This window comes from Hippoglossus hippoglossus, chromosome 13 (genome assembly GCF_009819705.1).
Source record: "Hippoglossus hippoglossus isolate fHipHip1 chromosome 13, fHipHip1.pri, whole genome shotgun sequence".
Classification (NCBI taxonomy): Eukaryota; Metazoa; Chordata; class Actinopteri; order Pleuronectiformes; family Pleuronectidae; genus Hippoglossus; species Hippoglossus hippoglossus.
The window spans coordinates 17,548,469-17,564,707 of NC_047163.1; the positions used below are offsets into that span (position 1 = coordinate 17,548,469).

A 16,239-nucleotide genomic window follows, 5' to 3' on the forward strand; every position below is an offset into this window, starting at 1 on the left:
GATAAATCAAATCATTAAATGCAAATAATACAAACAGAGAGAGTCTGATGAAAATGTAAACACAAACACAGAGAGATGATGTCCATACCCAACATATTTGTAGCCAGAAAAAGCCAGCAGGTCTATGGTTGTGAGGTCTGTGTTTACGGTCACAAGATAGAGGGACAGCAAGACTGCCAGCACCTCCATGACCAACCACACAAACGCTGAGCTGGCCTGAACTCCCAGCAGCTCCGGGGAAAACCTGAGGTGTGCATGAATAACAACAAATCAGAGCAGAGTTCAAGAATCAAATGATCATAAAGCATTAGATTTATGTCTTTTCTTGGTAAAAAAAAAATTATTGTCTGAGTTCATGTTGATGTGGATGATAAACCCTTGGGGAGAAAATAAGAACCTGACTTTCATCTCTGTGAAACCAAAACCAACAGCTAATCAGCTTGTACCACATCCTCTGCACTCTGTGTCATAATGTAATGTTACTACTTGAAATAAAATAATTTGCTCTAAATGCCACATTATGTGTGTGTTTTTGTATTAAAAAGCAAAAGAACTCTGTATGTCTACATCACATTCTGTAATCGTAAGATTTACTGTACTACTGCCAAACAAATTTACAAAGTTCATTTTAAAATGAAATTCTTGGTCTTGAATTATTGGGCTCAGGATGTAGAACAGGTTGTCCAGTAACTAAAAGGTTGGTGGTTTGATCCCACCCTCCCCCATTCTGCATGCAAGATGTCCTTGGGCAAGATACTGAACCCCAGATTGAGGGTTGTGAGTGTGTGTATAGAGAAAGTGCTGCACACAGATGCACTGTATGAATGTGGGTGTGGACAACACTGAGTGGTCACCAAGACTGGAAAATACAGACCATTTACCATTTAATTGTTTTAAAATATTATGTAGATACTATTTCATTGAATCAAATGAAACACACAATCCCATCTATTGCTCCTTAATTATACTATATTATATAATAATACATTATATAATATTATAAAAGTGACTAACACTTCATTCACACTTCACATAGTTTGAAGTACTGAAATTTCAAGTTAGGTTTTGCTCCTCTTATGCCGCCTTCACAGTTTCCTGCTATGCTCGTAAATAAGGCCACTTACCATCTTGGTTTCCCTTTTGGTCTAATTTAAATGACAATGGTTACCCAGCGACAAACTCAAAAACCATGTTTGACATTTTAAGTGTAGAAAAAACAGATACAATATGCTGCACTGTCAAAATTAGTGGTTTAAGTGAATATTTGCGAGTGTGATCGTGATAAGTCCGACGGCACGCGAAGGCAGCGTGAGTGGATATATTTGCCTCATCAGGGCAGAACAGCTCAGAGTCAACACTTCACTTCAGAGCTTCACCTCAGAGCTTCAGCTGCAGACATGGAGCAGCTGTACTGTTGGGGGGACAGCTCCAGTGGACAGTACGAGGCACAGACGGCCCTCAGCCCGGTGTCTTGGACCTTCCCCCGGGACATTAGCTCCATCCGCTGTGGGGACCAGTTCACTTTATTCCTCTCAGGGGATGGAGGCGTTTTCTCATGTGGACACAACTCAAGGGGACAACTGGGACGAAAGACACCCAAAGATGGAAGGAAACCAGGTAAAATAACAATAACAGTAATAATAATAATAACAACAACAATAAATTATATTTATAGTTGTTTTTTTTATCCTTGTTTTTTGTATTCTTTTAATCTTATATTTTTACTTCTGGCTTAGTGTCTTATGATACCTTGCTGCTGTAACACTAGAATTTGGGATCATTAAAGTACAACTATCTCTCTCTCTCTCTCTCTCTCTCTCTCTCTCTCTCTCTCTCTCTCTATCTATCAAGAATACAACCTTTTTTTGTTCTTTTACTGTTGAAATGGTATTTGCAGGATTATTATCTGGTTGTCTGCAGTAATGTTTGTCAACATGTGTTTACTGATGTAATTCTTTAATGACATCTATCAGTTCATCTCATCAGAGGCTGAGTCTACTTTCGTTTCCGTCTCTTCAGTCCAGAAAACGAAACTTAACCAGAAGCTGCAATTAAGTTTTGTGCTGCGTTCAAGTTCATGTGGGAAATTTTGGTCACCCAGCACAATGTGGCTTTCACGGTTTGGATATTTTGTCTAGTTTAGTCTGATGAACTGCAGGGTATTGGTGGGCACTGGTTAATTCAGTACTGGTTAATACATTTAGTTGGACTCAAGGATGAACTGATTAGCTCTTGGTCAAAGGTCAAGGTGACCTCCTGTTCTTGTGAACATGACATATCAGAGACACCTGTAGAAGGCTGATTATAATTTGAAGGTCAAAGGTCAAGGTCATTGTGACATCATAAAACAAATGTTTGCCTTGTGAACACCTGGAGAGATCCCTGTCTAATGCCACACAAATATTCACAGACTCACAGATTAACTGATTAGATTTGGGTGGTCAAAGGTCATGTCCTGGTTGGTGGAGACTGGGATTTCTAGTTAGGCCATGCTGAGGCTTGCTTTTGTGTTTGTCAGTCTGACTCCTTTAAATTGTGTCTCTTTGTTGTAGCTTATCACAGTTTTGAACAGTTTAGGCAGATTTTACATCATTAACACCAGACTGAAATTAATGTGTTAACACAAGTATTGCTATTCCTAAGTTAACTTTCTAGCGTGGGTGTTTTTTTCTCTTGTCTGTCATCCCGTGTCAGGTCGTGTGGAGGGGCTTGGCGACGTGGTGACGATGGCATGTGGTCAGGACCACTGTCTGGCTGTGTGTGCGTCTGGAGACGTGTTCTCCTGGGGGGCTGCAGAGAATGCACAGCTGGGGATGTTTGTGGATCTAAAGCAAACCTTCATCAGACCAAGGCAATATAGTCTCTGTGATATGTGAATCATTATGCATACTACCACTAAAGCCAGTAGATGGTGGGTGATGAAAGCAAAGCTGTTTTCGGTTTACAATTGTCTCATTTTATTGCAGTCGGGTGCCCATACCACTGCGGGTACCAGTGATTCATGTTGCCTGTGGAAACGTCCACTCTCTGGCATTGACCAAAGGTAAGAGACTAAACACACTGGTGACCTTTTTGTGTTTTCCAACTACAATATCAAAGCTTTTATACCGCTTTGGTTCAGATCATTTTAATAAATCGATTACTTTTTTTAACGATATCGGACTGACACAGACATTCACGGGAAGTGCGGCTGCTGATCTCATTCATGGCAGCAACTTTCATAGAATCACTTTCTCTTTTGTCAATAAAGTAAAAGCACAACTTGATTTTTTTGCTGCTAAAGTTAATGTCGAGCTAAATTAGAGTTTTTATTTATAAAAGTTGTAAACTTGGGTCTGAAGATTGTGATGGTTGGTTAACAGACCTCTGTAATAGAGCCGACATGCAGCGTATGAAAAAACAACAGCAGTTCAGTAAACCATTCAAACGTTCATAAATGCCACACACATGCACGGTAACAAAGCAAATTCTTTTTATTTTCTTTTCTACCACTGCTGAGGAAGTGTACAGACATTCAAGTCGAATACAACTGTTTGATTTTTGCACTCTTTTCCACTTCCCAGGAGGAGACGTCTTCTCCTGGGGTTCGAACAGTCATGGTCAGCTGGGTCTGGGGAAGGAGGTGGCCCTGCAGCACACGCCCGTCCTGGTGTGCGCTCTGTCCGGCGTACCTGTGACCCAGATAGCAGCCGGAGCCAGCCACACCCTGTTCCTCACTCTCGCAGGCCTGGTGTACTGCTGTGGAGCCAATAAATCTGGCCAGCTGGGCCTCAACAGGGTGGATGAGAAGGGTACAAATCATTTACCTTAACTCAGTCACACACTCACGCAGCAGATTGTCCATAATATTGGACAATTTCACACATGTCAATATATACACTTACCACCTGCAGACAATGTAGACAAGTTGTATGCCTCTGCTCCGGCAATAGCCAGTGTCTGGAGGCATTATGTTTTCGGTTTGTCCATTTGTCCATCCACACGTCCGTCCGTCCCATTATTGTGAACAAGATATCTTAAGAACATCATGAGGGAATTTCCTCAAATTTGGTAAAAAACCTTCACTTGGACTCAAGGATGATCTGATTAGATTTAGGTCACGGTGACCTCATAAGAGAAGAAAAAAAATCTTACACTAGATCTTTTGAGAAAAGTGCTGTAAAAAGTGTTATAAAATGACTTTCTGGGTTATTTAGAATATTCTTTGCTTTTAATGGTAACACAAAAGCAACCTTAACCTCAGGATTATGTATTTCATCTTAGGGAGGCTATGAAAAAGATATTTAAAGTAATCAATTAAAAATATAAATGTTGTCCTTTTTATGCCCATTTCTTTCCATGACTAACAGGCAGGTTTAACATCTGTATGGTACCTGCGCTCAGACCTCTGGGTGTCTCCTTCATGAGCTGTGGAGAAGCTCACTCCTCTGTGTTAACAAAGGTACACACTTCACTGATCTCAGTCTGCCTCTCATCCCGATGTCTTGATTTACCGACCCAATGAGTGGGCATCTCTTTTTCTAACAATGCAATGCTGTGATTTCTAGGATGGTAAAGTTTACACTTTTGGAGAGGGAACCCACGGTCAGCTGGGTCACAGCTCCTCCGCCAATGAAGTGAGACCCAGATTGGTCGATGGTCTGGACGGACCTGCCTCACAGATCGAATGTGGCCGGTAAAAAGGACACACTGAAACTGCATTTTCACATTTACATATTTTTAGGGTAACACAATGATTAAAGTATGATTATAGTCAGTATATATAACTGATCATCTACCAGTACTCTATAGAATACTTATGATATATGTGGTTCCTTTCCCAGGAGTCACACTCTGGTGTTGGGCTCGTCTGGTCAGCTGTGGGCTTTTGGCAATGGGGTCAAAGGTCAAATTGGGACTGGACGAGCAGAGAACAATCTGAGTCCCACTCTGGTTCAACTTCCATGGACCGCTGACAGTGCAGCAGCCATACCCACTGGTATGTATGTATGTATGTATGTATGTATGTATGTATGTATGTATGTATGTATGTATGTTAGGGCGGTGGGGAGTATGTGTCTTTGATCATATCCCCTCCACTTCATTTAAAGGGGACATAGCATGCAAATTCCACTTCCGCTTCTACAGGTTAATGTGGGTATCTGGCATGTCTACCAACCCAAAAACAATGGGAAAAAAACACTCGCGTGTTTTGTTATAGTTCCTCTAAGTCAGCAACGTCATGCTTGAGCGACTCGATTGAGCTTCCTGGGTTTTGTGTCGTAACAAGGAACTGGAAGTCTCCCTACATGGTCTTCATAGCCCCCCCCACCCCTCTCTTTCTCTCTCTGTCTGTCTGCTTGTGTGCTTGTAGTGGATGGGCAGAGGGGGACATTTCATTATGTGATTGGGAAAATTAAAACTCCAGGACAACAGAAGGGGAATACAAAGTATGGGATGCATATTTGATAATTTATATCATATAAAATATGTAATTTATATCGTTTAAAATCATGGGGGGAGAGGGGGAGGGGGGAGCTGGCTCATTAGCATTTAAAGGAACAGGCACTCAAAACAGGTCACTCTGTGGAGGGCTGTTTTATACAGGGTAAAAAGGGTGCTGTTTTATATGATCCTTGTGGTATTTTGACCAAAGTATGTTACAGACATTTCATTAAGACCCCAAGGAACCATATCAACTTGTGGTAAAATGGGCATGCTATGTCCCCTTTAAGGTTCCTCATTTCCTCTGTATTAGTAACATGGCTATCAAACAGAGTTTGATTAAAGTAAAATATGTAGTTAAATGATTGTTTAAGGATCTTGATTTGAAAAGCAACACATTTTCTGCAAAATTCTGTCACGTTAGGATTTCAAAGATTAGCAGATATATGTGACATAAATATATCATAATTTATTATTAATATTATTATTTCTTATTTGTCATTATTGTTTTTATTTCTTTAAACAGACTTGAAAATATCAGCCGGGTGGAACACAAACTTTACTTACTCTTCACATGCGCAGGTAAATAAAATAAATTAAAATTAAAATTTGACTTCTACATTAATACTGATTTCATGTTCTGTGCATCAAAAGTTGTAATGTTTCATTTCAGGATTAAAGTATTTTATCATGTTTATTAAACTGGCTGCCTTACAATGTATGTCTACTTTCTTTAAAGAGTCATGGGCAGATAACTGGACGACTCGATGAGAGGAAGCTGCAAACATGGCTGTCAATGAGACACGGCAATGCAGAGGCAAAGAGGTAGTTTTATTAAATATATTAATATGCTAACGCTAATGTTTTCAAAAATGTAATATTAGCACTATAATCAGTAACTGATGTTTTGGGGCTCTTCCAATACTTTTCTCTTTTTGTGCAACAGAGAAATATCGTCAATATTTTTGACAAGTTCAAGTCTTGTTGCAAGTTTCACAAAAGACAAGTAAGTTTTTTTATCGGCTTATGATTTCTGTGATGTTTTCAGATAAGACAAGATAGAATTTTATTTGTCCCAAAGGAAATTCTTCTTCCAGATATAAATCCAAAGTTACAATAGCAGAGAATCAAAACATAAAGTATAAAGAAATAAGTCAAAAATATTATTATATTATTATATTATAGTATATAATATTAAAGGGGACATAGCATGCAAATTCCACTTTGTTAGTGCTTCTACAGGTTAATGTGGGTATCTGGCATGTCTACCAACCCAAAAACTCTGGGGAAAAAACACTTGCGCGTTTTGTTATAGTTCCTCTAAGTCAGAAACGTCATGCTTGAGCGACTCGATTGCGCTTCCTGGGTATTGTGTCGTAACAAGGAACTGGAAGTCTCCCTACATGGTCTTGCCCCCCCCCCGTCCCCCCACACTCGTTACTTCCGGGTTTACACCGGAGGCTGCGAGGCAGCGCAGCGCCGTTCCCAAGCACGCAGCCGGGCTGTTCACACGGGACGAGCATTTCTCCGCTGGTCAGCCCCATAGACTGTATATATAAGGTCAGCCCGCGATTCTGCTTTCTCCGCTTGTTGTTGTACCCGTTGAATGTCGGGGTTCGGGGGTAAATGATGGTCTTCATAGCCCCCCCCCCCCACCTCTCTTTCTCTCTCTGTCTGTCTGCTTGTGTGCTTGTAGTGGATGGGCAGAGGGGGACATTTAATTATGTGATTGGGAAAATTAAAACTCCAGGACAACAAGGGGAATACAAAGTATGGGATGCATATTTGATAATTTATATCATATAAAATATGTAATTTATATCGTTTAAAATCATGGGGGGGAGGGGGGAGCTGGCTCATTAGCATTTAAAGGAACAGGCACTCAAAACAGGTCACTCTGTGGAGGGCTGTTTTATACAGGGTAAAAAGGGTGCTGTTTTATATGATCCTTGTGGTATTTTGACCAAAGTATGTTACAGACATTTCATTAAGACCCCAAGGAACCATATCAACTTGTGGTAAAATGGGCATGCTATGTCCCCTTTAAAATATGTAGGGTAAATGTAAGAAGACTAGCACCTGGATATATAAATATACAATATATTCTTTATTCTCCTACATGATTGTAAAATATATGTAAAAACTAAACTAAAAAAGAAAAACACATATTTGAAATAAGAAATGAGAAGTAATATTGCACAGGATGTTAATATATAATAATAGAAGTAATATCATCCATGAAATAATTTGGGGTTCATGAAATCCACAGAATGACACAGAAATAAAAAGATTATAAATATATTATGTTGTAAATATTATAGATTATAAAATAATATACTAACACTAATATAAAATAGTGTGTATGTATTCATGTAATACAATAAATATTGCACGACATTGAACGAACGATATTAATAGTTTAGTGAAAATGTAAAAATATAATAAATCAGTTCTAAACTTGAATTCTTTGCCTGTGTTATCAGTGGGTGTTCATTAGAAGCTGGTGCTTTAACTGTCGACCTGGAAGCTGCGAGCCGAGCTTTTGACCAGCTGTTGGAAATACCATGGATCAAACAAGCAGTTAAGAAATTCCTTTGATTGATTTTCACACGTTCAGATCATTATCATGCTTCTGTGCTTGAGACAGATCCAAGACATTGGGTTGTTCATCCATCTGCATGTGGTCTTGGGAACACGATATCTCAAGAACGCTTTTGGGAAATTCCTTCACATTTTTTGCTAACGTTCCCTTTGGAACATCAAAGATGAACTGATTAGATTTCAGTGGCCAAAGCTCACGGTGACCTCTTGAGTCTGAAGGAAAATGTATATAAACTGCACTGACTGGTGGAGACGACCAACCACAGGGAGAAGGTTTGGTGGTCAAAGGTCAAGGTGGCTGTGACCTCATGTTCATGAGAACTGGATATATCAAGAACACCCATAGAGAATTTAATTACATCTGCACAGCTCACTGTGACCTCACAAAACTTGTTTCCCTTGTGAACATGTGATCTTAAGAACTGTGACAATTTAGACTCGTGGATTACCAGATTAGATTTGGGTGGTCAAAGGTCAAGATCCTGGTTGTATCTCAAAGTCTGCCCTGACTGGTGGAGACGAACAACCACAGGGAGGTCATTCTACTTTATGTTTTCTGCCTTAGACTTTAGAAATAAACCTCCACTGTTATGTCATAATTCATTAGACTCTTTGGCCACAGGCATTTTGTACTTCAGTGACTGATTCTTTTACATACAAACAACATCACTGTATTATCTCATTTTGTTATGTTTCTCACAGATGAACCTTGAGCTCCTTGTGCCATTGCTTTGTGAATCAACGATGACCCTAAAATCTCCAGAGATCCTGCTGATTCTGCTGACGTGCCCTCTTCTCCAAGAGGACTCCAGCGTCATGATGGGGTCGCTGCTTCTGGCCGTCATCATTGGAAATCTGAAAGAGAAGCCTCTGGCAGCGCTGAGTAAACTACCTACCTACCATACATTTTTTGTTTACCATACTAAGAGTTAGTTTTGAATCTTATGAAATTTAAATGTTCATATTTTCCTTGATATCATAAATAATGTTCCTGCGCTAACCTTAAACCACATGTGGAAGGGCACAATATAAAACTGTACACAAATAATCAACCATACAACAATGCTCTCTGCTGTGGAAGTCATACAGTGTGAGTTAACCGTGTTATTTTGTTCGGCAGGAGGCTGGTGGTCTTCAGTGTCACCCTCTATCCTGATGAAGCACATCATGGTCTTCAAAAACGCCCTCGCCTTCATGCTGAAAAACCGCCTCTTGAAAACTCACAACCCAGGAATCAGATACCTGATGGAAGCTCTGAAACTACTTTACAAGGTCAGTGTCATATTTTTATGATCATTTTTATCATCACCAGTGGCTTCAGTGCAGGATCTGCTATACGTGTTGAATTAGGGATCAAAAATTAAATTAAAATGTCTTTTATCTCAAGACTAAGAATCTATTTTCTACGACGGAGTGTTTGGGTCATATTGAAGTAAAAAACCTTCTGAGATTTAGAGAATAGAGACGTAATTTGATGGGAATTTTTTTTTATAACGTAGAAACCACTTATATCATATGTTCTCTCTCTCTCTCTCTCTCTCTCTCTCTCTCTCTCGCGCGCTCTATCTCTCGCTCTCTCTCTCTTTCTCTCTCTCACTATGCCACACACACCATTTGGGAACCACTGGCTTAGCCTATGAACTTTGGCTTAAAACTATACATCTGACCAGGTAGAAATCTGATGCTTTCAATGTTTTTTTCTATAAAATATTACAATATTTGTTTACAGGCCAACAAAGCTGGAAATTCCTACAAAGTCCCACTGAGCATGTTTTACATGGAGGAAATCAGGGACACTGTGCAGCCGGAGGAAGACATTGGTCTGTGGTTAGGATTTTCTAAAGCGGAGGTAAAATCATACAGTCCAGTATATGTGATGTTGCAGTGTCCTCAAGAGTTTTACATTTCTGCTGTAGTGCTTATTGCTAAAATAACGTCTGAACAAATGATCCATTACTTTCTCAAAGGATGATGAAAACACACCTGCCATTTTCTGCCGCTTCCCGTTCTTGTTGACTCTGGATTGCAAGGCAAGGGTCTTCATCATCCATGCGGACATAATGAAGGTACAACAGAGATGAGATCATTTGACTGAAGATCAGTATCAACAGCACTGTGTAGTACAACTGTAACTTAAGAGACACTGTGTAATTCTATTAAAACTACTTTAAAATCTGTGTGGTGATTTCTTCATAAAGGAGGATTTTGTGCTTACAGAAAATGGGCCTTTTAATTGACTGCTGGGATGAAGAAGCTTTGAGAAATCCCCAAAACCTTGCCGCGCCCCCACGCTTCCAGCTGAACCTGAGACGATCTCACCTCGTCGAAGACACCTTCAGACATCTGGCTGCGGCCGACCACTGCTTCTTCAAAAGAGAGCTTCTGGTAAACAGGCGATCAAAAAGCTTTGTTCTTCTGAAAATTAATCCGGTTGCTTTCGCAGTGACGTTAGTTCACTCGCTCCAGCAATTTAACCTTGCACGACTGTATAGAAAGATGGACGACATGACTGCTCCCTAAAAGTGATGCCAAAGCATCTCAATCACCACCTGGTGGCTGTCTGCAGTGGGAGGAAGTGTCGCGTCGACCATCTTTATATACTCTCTGGTTCTCAAACCTGTGGGACTCACAAAAGTAGAATTTGGTGTAATAACTAGAGGATTGTTTGAAGGTGAAGTGCTGGAATTAATTGTCATAAATTTGGAAGTGTCTATTTGAAGTCTCTTCACAATACCATGAGTTATAAGTCATGCTTGGATATTTGTCATCAGAGCTGATTGGGTTTGTGTTCTGCGGGTCATTTACGCTCTCCTCCCTAGGTGCAGTTTGTGGATGAGAGAAAGTTGATGAACGTCAACAAGAGGGACCTCTTCCTCCACATGTTTGATGAGCTCATCGCTCCCGAGTCTGAGATGTTCATGTACAACGAGAGCAAGACTCTGATGTGGTTCCCTCCCAGAGTAAGAGCATTTCATTTCAGTGAAAAATCGCGTATTGGCCAAAGCCAGTTCAGCTGGTATTTGTACGATTTGTCTTCTGTAAACAGTTATCAAACGTTACCAAATCATACATGTAATAGTTTTCTTTTTTATTCACGAACCAAACAGCCCAAAGTGGAGGAGAAGCATTACTTCCTGTTCGGAGTTCTGTGTGGCATGGCTCTTTACAACTACAACATTGTCCACCTGCCCTTCCCACTGGTTCTCTTCAAGAAGCTGGTCGGGGTCAAACCCTCAATGGATGACATGAAGGAGTTCGACCCTGTCATGGCAGAGTAAGACATTTTTTATAGAGCTCAACAGCAACATTGTTTTGAATTTGAATTTTGATTGTCATTCACAATGTTTTAACCATCCAAGGTAGACTCACCACAAGCTATGAGATTGTGAAATAATGTTTCATATCAACTGCATTTAAAGAAAAACGTGTTTTAGTCGCATTGTCAAGGAGAAGTACTACACTACCCACAATCCTCAGGTGTAGTAGCTGCGTCTCTGATTGGTGGAGCTCACTGATACAAAGGAAATGGATCGAACCGCTCAGCGTTAATACTGTACATCAATGTACTATACACTATTTGAAATACTATATACATACATACAAGATATAAACTACAATAAATTGCAACACTATATAAATATCAGGGTTTAATTCAAGAAGAGGTGCTGGAAGTCTTTGAAAAGGGATAATATGCAGTGGTTTAAAGAATCCGTAATTCCTTCACTCTTAAAATAATCATGTACTTTGCCTTTTTTTCAGTTTTCCTATATTTCCTTTGCTCTAAATCAAATGTTTTATGATCATAATTTATCACTTAGCTGTTTGGCCTGGCTTAAAACAGAAATGGGACATTTACTTCCGGAACCAAAACCACTGGAAGAATATAGCTTAGGAAAAATTGTTTAACTCTACAAAAGTGACATCCTGTGAATTGGAACCCTAAGTAGACTTAAAATAATGATTTAAACACCATGACACCACAACTGTACAGACTTGATCTTACTCATGATCATGTTTCCTGTGTCTTCAGGTCTTGGCGTTGCCTGATGGACTACACTCCAGATGTCGTCGAAGATATGTACATAACCTTTAACGTAGGTTCAGTTACTCACAGTTAGACTGATACTCTGCTGCCTAAACTTATTTCTGCCATATTCCAGTGTAACTGTGATTCTTTACAGGTGGCCTGGGGTGGAGAGCAAGTTGAGCTTGATCCAAAAGAAGCTGGAAAACCTGTCACAGGCTCAAACAAGTGTGTTAATACAGAACCATCTACACAACACTCACAATGGGTTGGCTTCACGACTGTTACATATTTAAAGGATTATTTTTTATGACAATGTCTGATGTTGACTAACACAACAATATCCAGCCTCACAATGTTCAAAAAAACTTGCTATTGCTCCCATCTAGAGGTTAAACATATGAAGTGGGTGCATGCTTTGTGACCAGTTAAGCTGCGTTTCTGCTGGTCAAAAAAACGCACAAACATCTGGCTTTTGCCTGCAATGTTAATGAATACAAGTGGACAAAAAACAGGGTATTAGAAACTTCAGAATGACACTATGAGCGGGATATTTCATATAATGATTTACTGTCTTTTGTAACTACCTAAGGACTTTCTGATAAAAGTTAAAATAAAACAGGACTGTATTGTAATAAAATGATCAAATGAAATTGTTATAAAACAAGACAAAAAAAAGAGTCAGGTAAAAATTCAGTGGGCAGTAAAGTTCAAATATGAAACCACCATACTCAAAATATTCAATTTCTGTGGACAGACGACTGAAGTTGTACATTCTCATTTCTCTCTATTGAAAGGAAAGAGTTCGTTGATGCCTTTTTCAACTACGCCTTTACCAAGTCGGTGGAGGGCGTGTTTGAAGAGTTCAAGAGAGGGTTTTTCAAAGTGTGTGACATGGATGTGGTGGAGTTCTTCCAGCCGGAGGAGCTACAGGCGGTGATGGTGGGCCAAGAAAACTACGACTGGCAGGTGTTCAAGCAGGTTTGTTGAAAACCATCAGACAACATTAAGTCTTGAGAAGTCTTGAGAAGACATAGGATCTATTTTACAGAGTCTAACAGAATGAATCACCACGTAAGGCTGCAGAGGGCAATGTTGTTCAGTAAAAGTTACATTGTGTAACTTTAAGGAACTCTTCCAAGACAGTAAGTCCACTGCTTAACACCAAACAAATCAACACAAGAAATCCTAGATGGCAAATCAGAAAAACAGAATATGTCTGATCTCGATAGATGGTTCAGGGTTTTCTCCCTGCGATTTTAAAATCTCACTCAGATTACCACACAATAACAGAAAAATAACGCCGGCTTTGTGGACATTATGGAGTTCGTGTTCCTAACCTTTAAATCGAAAACCCTTGTTGTATTTGTGTGTATAGGTTTTAATTGTTGTTTTTACAAACAGAACACAGTTTATGAAGGAGAGTATCATGAAGGACATCAAACCATCATCACCTTCTGGGAGGTGTTTGAGGAACTGACAGCTGAGGACAAGAAAAAATTCCTTTGTAAGTATTGTGACTGTGTTTAAGCTGTTCCTCTACCTTGATTGATTTATTGATTAAACCAGCATCTCATCAATGTCCCTGTGTCCAGTGTTCCTCACAGGCTGTGACCGCGTACCCTTCCTGGGTATGAACAGCATCATGATGAGAGTCACCGTCTTGCCCAACAGCAACGAATTCCATCTGCCAGAATCCCTCACCTGTCACCATCTGTTGTTACTGCCCAACTACCAGAGGTACCCGGTGGAGAGGACCATGCAGACCAGGCTTCTTCAGGCCATTCGTTACAAAGGAGGCTTCTATAAGAAGGAAGAAACCAGAGCCTGAAGAAACTATGGTGTCTTACTTTCCGTTAGTCACTGCACATTGTTATTATTATATATTAATAGTAACATTATTATGAAGGGAGTTAATGTGGATTTATTTAGTAGCATCATTTTTATCACTTATCGTTAAAACCCTGTCTGCATTATTTTCTTTTTCCTAGTTCTCTTGGTGATGGTTGATGACACTTGCACATGTTAACTATATTATAGAGCTTTGATGAGTTACAAATATAAATATATAAATATAGGGAGGGGGGGAAAAAGAGAGAGAAAAAGAAATAAGGAGCAAAATAGAGATAAGAGACAGAAAGAGAGGGAAAGAAGTAAAGAAAGAAATGGTAAAAAAAAAGAAGAGAAAGAGAAATAAATCAAAAGAGGGAAAAAGAAAGAGAAACACAGAAACAAGAAAGAAAGTGCATTACTGACATGTATATGATCAGGAAATGGTTAATTGTTCTGTCACTTGTTACCTTATTTTGTATTTTTTGTGTGCTGATTTATAAAGAAGAAAAAAGTTCTCACTATGTCTCTCCAAAGAGGATGTGATGAATTTTCATCTCATGCTGATGTCACTTGGACACTGTAAACTAGTTTGAATCTGAACCTGAAAGAAAGGTCCCAGTCAACTTCATTATTCATTCGATTCTTTGTTCAGAAACACAGGGTTTTCCTTAACATCTGTGTAATCTGCAACGGAAAAAGCAAACGCTGAGGTTCTCGTCTCACTGAGGCTACGAGAAGTAGAAAGTGACGTCTGTGTTTTTTTACTTTACCCCTGCAGCCACCGGCAGATCAAGTCAGACAGTCAGACCAAGTCCAAGTCGAACGCACCTAATGAAATGATCTACTGGTGTTACCGATGTATCATGTTTACAAGAACAGGAGACAACTGTGACCTTGACCTTTCAGCACCATATTTTATTCAGTTCATCCTTGAGTCCAACCGAAACTTTCTACTAAATTTGAAGAAATTCCCTGAAGGTGTTCTGCTGCATGCACAAGACCAAAAAGTCTCTTATATGGTAACAGTGACCTTTGACCCTCAAACACCAAACTTATCAGTTCATTTTTAGTCCAAGTTAACGTTTATACAAAATAGGTAGAAATTCGCTCATGGTGTAAGTACAAGATTGCATTATTTTACATGCATACACTCCTCAGTGGGATTACATGTGTTATATTTGCTAAAGCTGTCAAATGAGTCTTGAGCACATTTACATCAAATGGTTAAATATGTCTTCCAGCAGGAAAATAAGCAAACGTCAACCATCATGATCAGTCTGTATTGTAACCATGTGTTTACTAAATGTAGCTGAACAAGCGTCCTCAGTTATTTGTAAACAGGAATTCTGTCAGTGAAGATCAACAGTTAATACTCACCATGAAGACAAAGATGGCAGCACAGCACCACAGTAGAGAGAGATAATACGCTGGCTTCCCAAACAACAGGCCTGCTACTACACCTACGATCATCCTGAAGAGAAAAACAAAAATCAGTTTTTAACAGAATTTTAAAAAGCTGAAATTAATTCTCTCCTTAGTATCACTTAAGAGAAAATTTGCAGCAACCGAGCAAAAACAAATTGATGAATCAAATCATTAAATGCAAATAATACAAACAGAGAGAGTCTGATGACAATGTAAACACAAACACAGAGAGATGATGTCCATACCCAACATATTTGTAGCCAGAAAAAGCCAGCAGGTCTATGGTTGTGAGGTCTGTGTTTATGGTCACAAGATAGAGGGACAGCAAGACTGCCAGCACCTCCATGACCAACCACACAAACGCTGAGCTGGCCTGAACTCCCAGCAGCTCTGGGGAAAACCTGAGGTGTGCATGAATAACAACAAATCAGAGCAGAGTTCAAGAATCAAATGATCATAAAGCATTAGATTTATGTATTTTCTTGGTAAAAAAAAAAAGACGTGGATGGATGCATTGTGTGCGTACTTGTTCTGTGTGCCGAGGGTTTATTATCAGTCCTTTGTTCTTAAAGCCTCAAACCTCATTCACACATTTCTTTCCGTCCGTCCGTCTAAGAATGAACACACATGGACGGACGGACGGACGGACGGACGGACGGACAAAAAGACGGACAGACACACGCCAAAGACGCCAAATATTAAACCTTTTCTACTGCTGCAATAAATGAGTGAAATAAAGAAGAGACTGAAACTGTAACTTGTAGGTTTGAATGTGTTTATTGCAACAAACTAACCACATCAGAATAAATGGAATATTTATAGAGAAACTGTAGCATCAATTAAAGCTGAGTCAGGGCGAGTCATTCTTTATCTATTGTGTATTCAGTTTCATTATTGTCTGAGTTCATGTTGATAAACCCTTGGGGAGAAAA

At 39.6% G+C, this 16,239-nt stretch overlaps 1 protein-coding gene across 1 annotated transcript; it reads left to right on the forward strand.

The window, feature by feature from the left end:
* Positions 1 to 1,379: 1,379 nt before the first annotated feature.
* Positions 1,380 to 14,133, forward strand: LOC117772680 (probable E3 ubiquitin-protein ligase HERC6). Its single transcript, XM_034604012.1, has 23 exons — positions 1,380 to 1,617; positions 2,695 to 2,851; positions 2,967 to 3,043; positions 3,564 to 3,791; positions 4,350 to 4,441; positions 4,548 to 4,675; positions 4,824 to 4,978; positions 5,951 to 6,006; positions 6,164 to 6,249; positions 6,371 to 6,430; positions 7,908 to 8,004; positions 8,728 to 8,908; positions 9,146 to 9,297; positions 9,755 to 9,874; positions 9,993 to 10,091; positions 10,243 to 10,410; positions 10,845 to 10,985; positions 11,133 to 11,299; positions 12,056 to 12,119; positions 12,207 to 12,277; positions 12,847 to 13,030; positions 13,454 to 13,556; positions 13,645 to 14,133. Exons 1-23 carry the CDS (start codon positions 1,398 to 1,400, stop codon positions 13,878 to 13,880), a joined length of 3,042 nt encoding a protein of 1,013 aa, XP_034459903.1. The 5' UTR covers positions 1,380 to 1,397; the 3' UTR covers positions 13,881 to 14,133.
* The last annotated feature ends 2,106 nt before the right edge of the window (positions 14,134 to 16,239 follow it).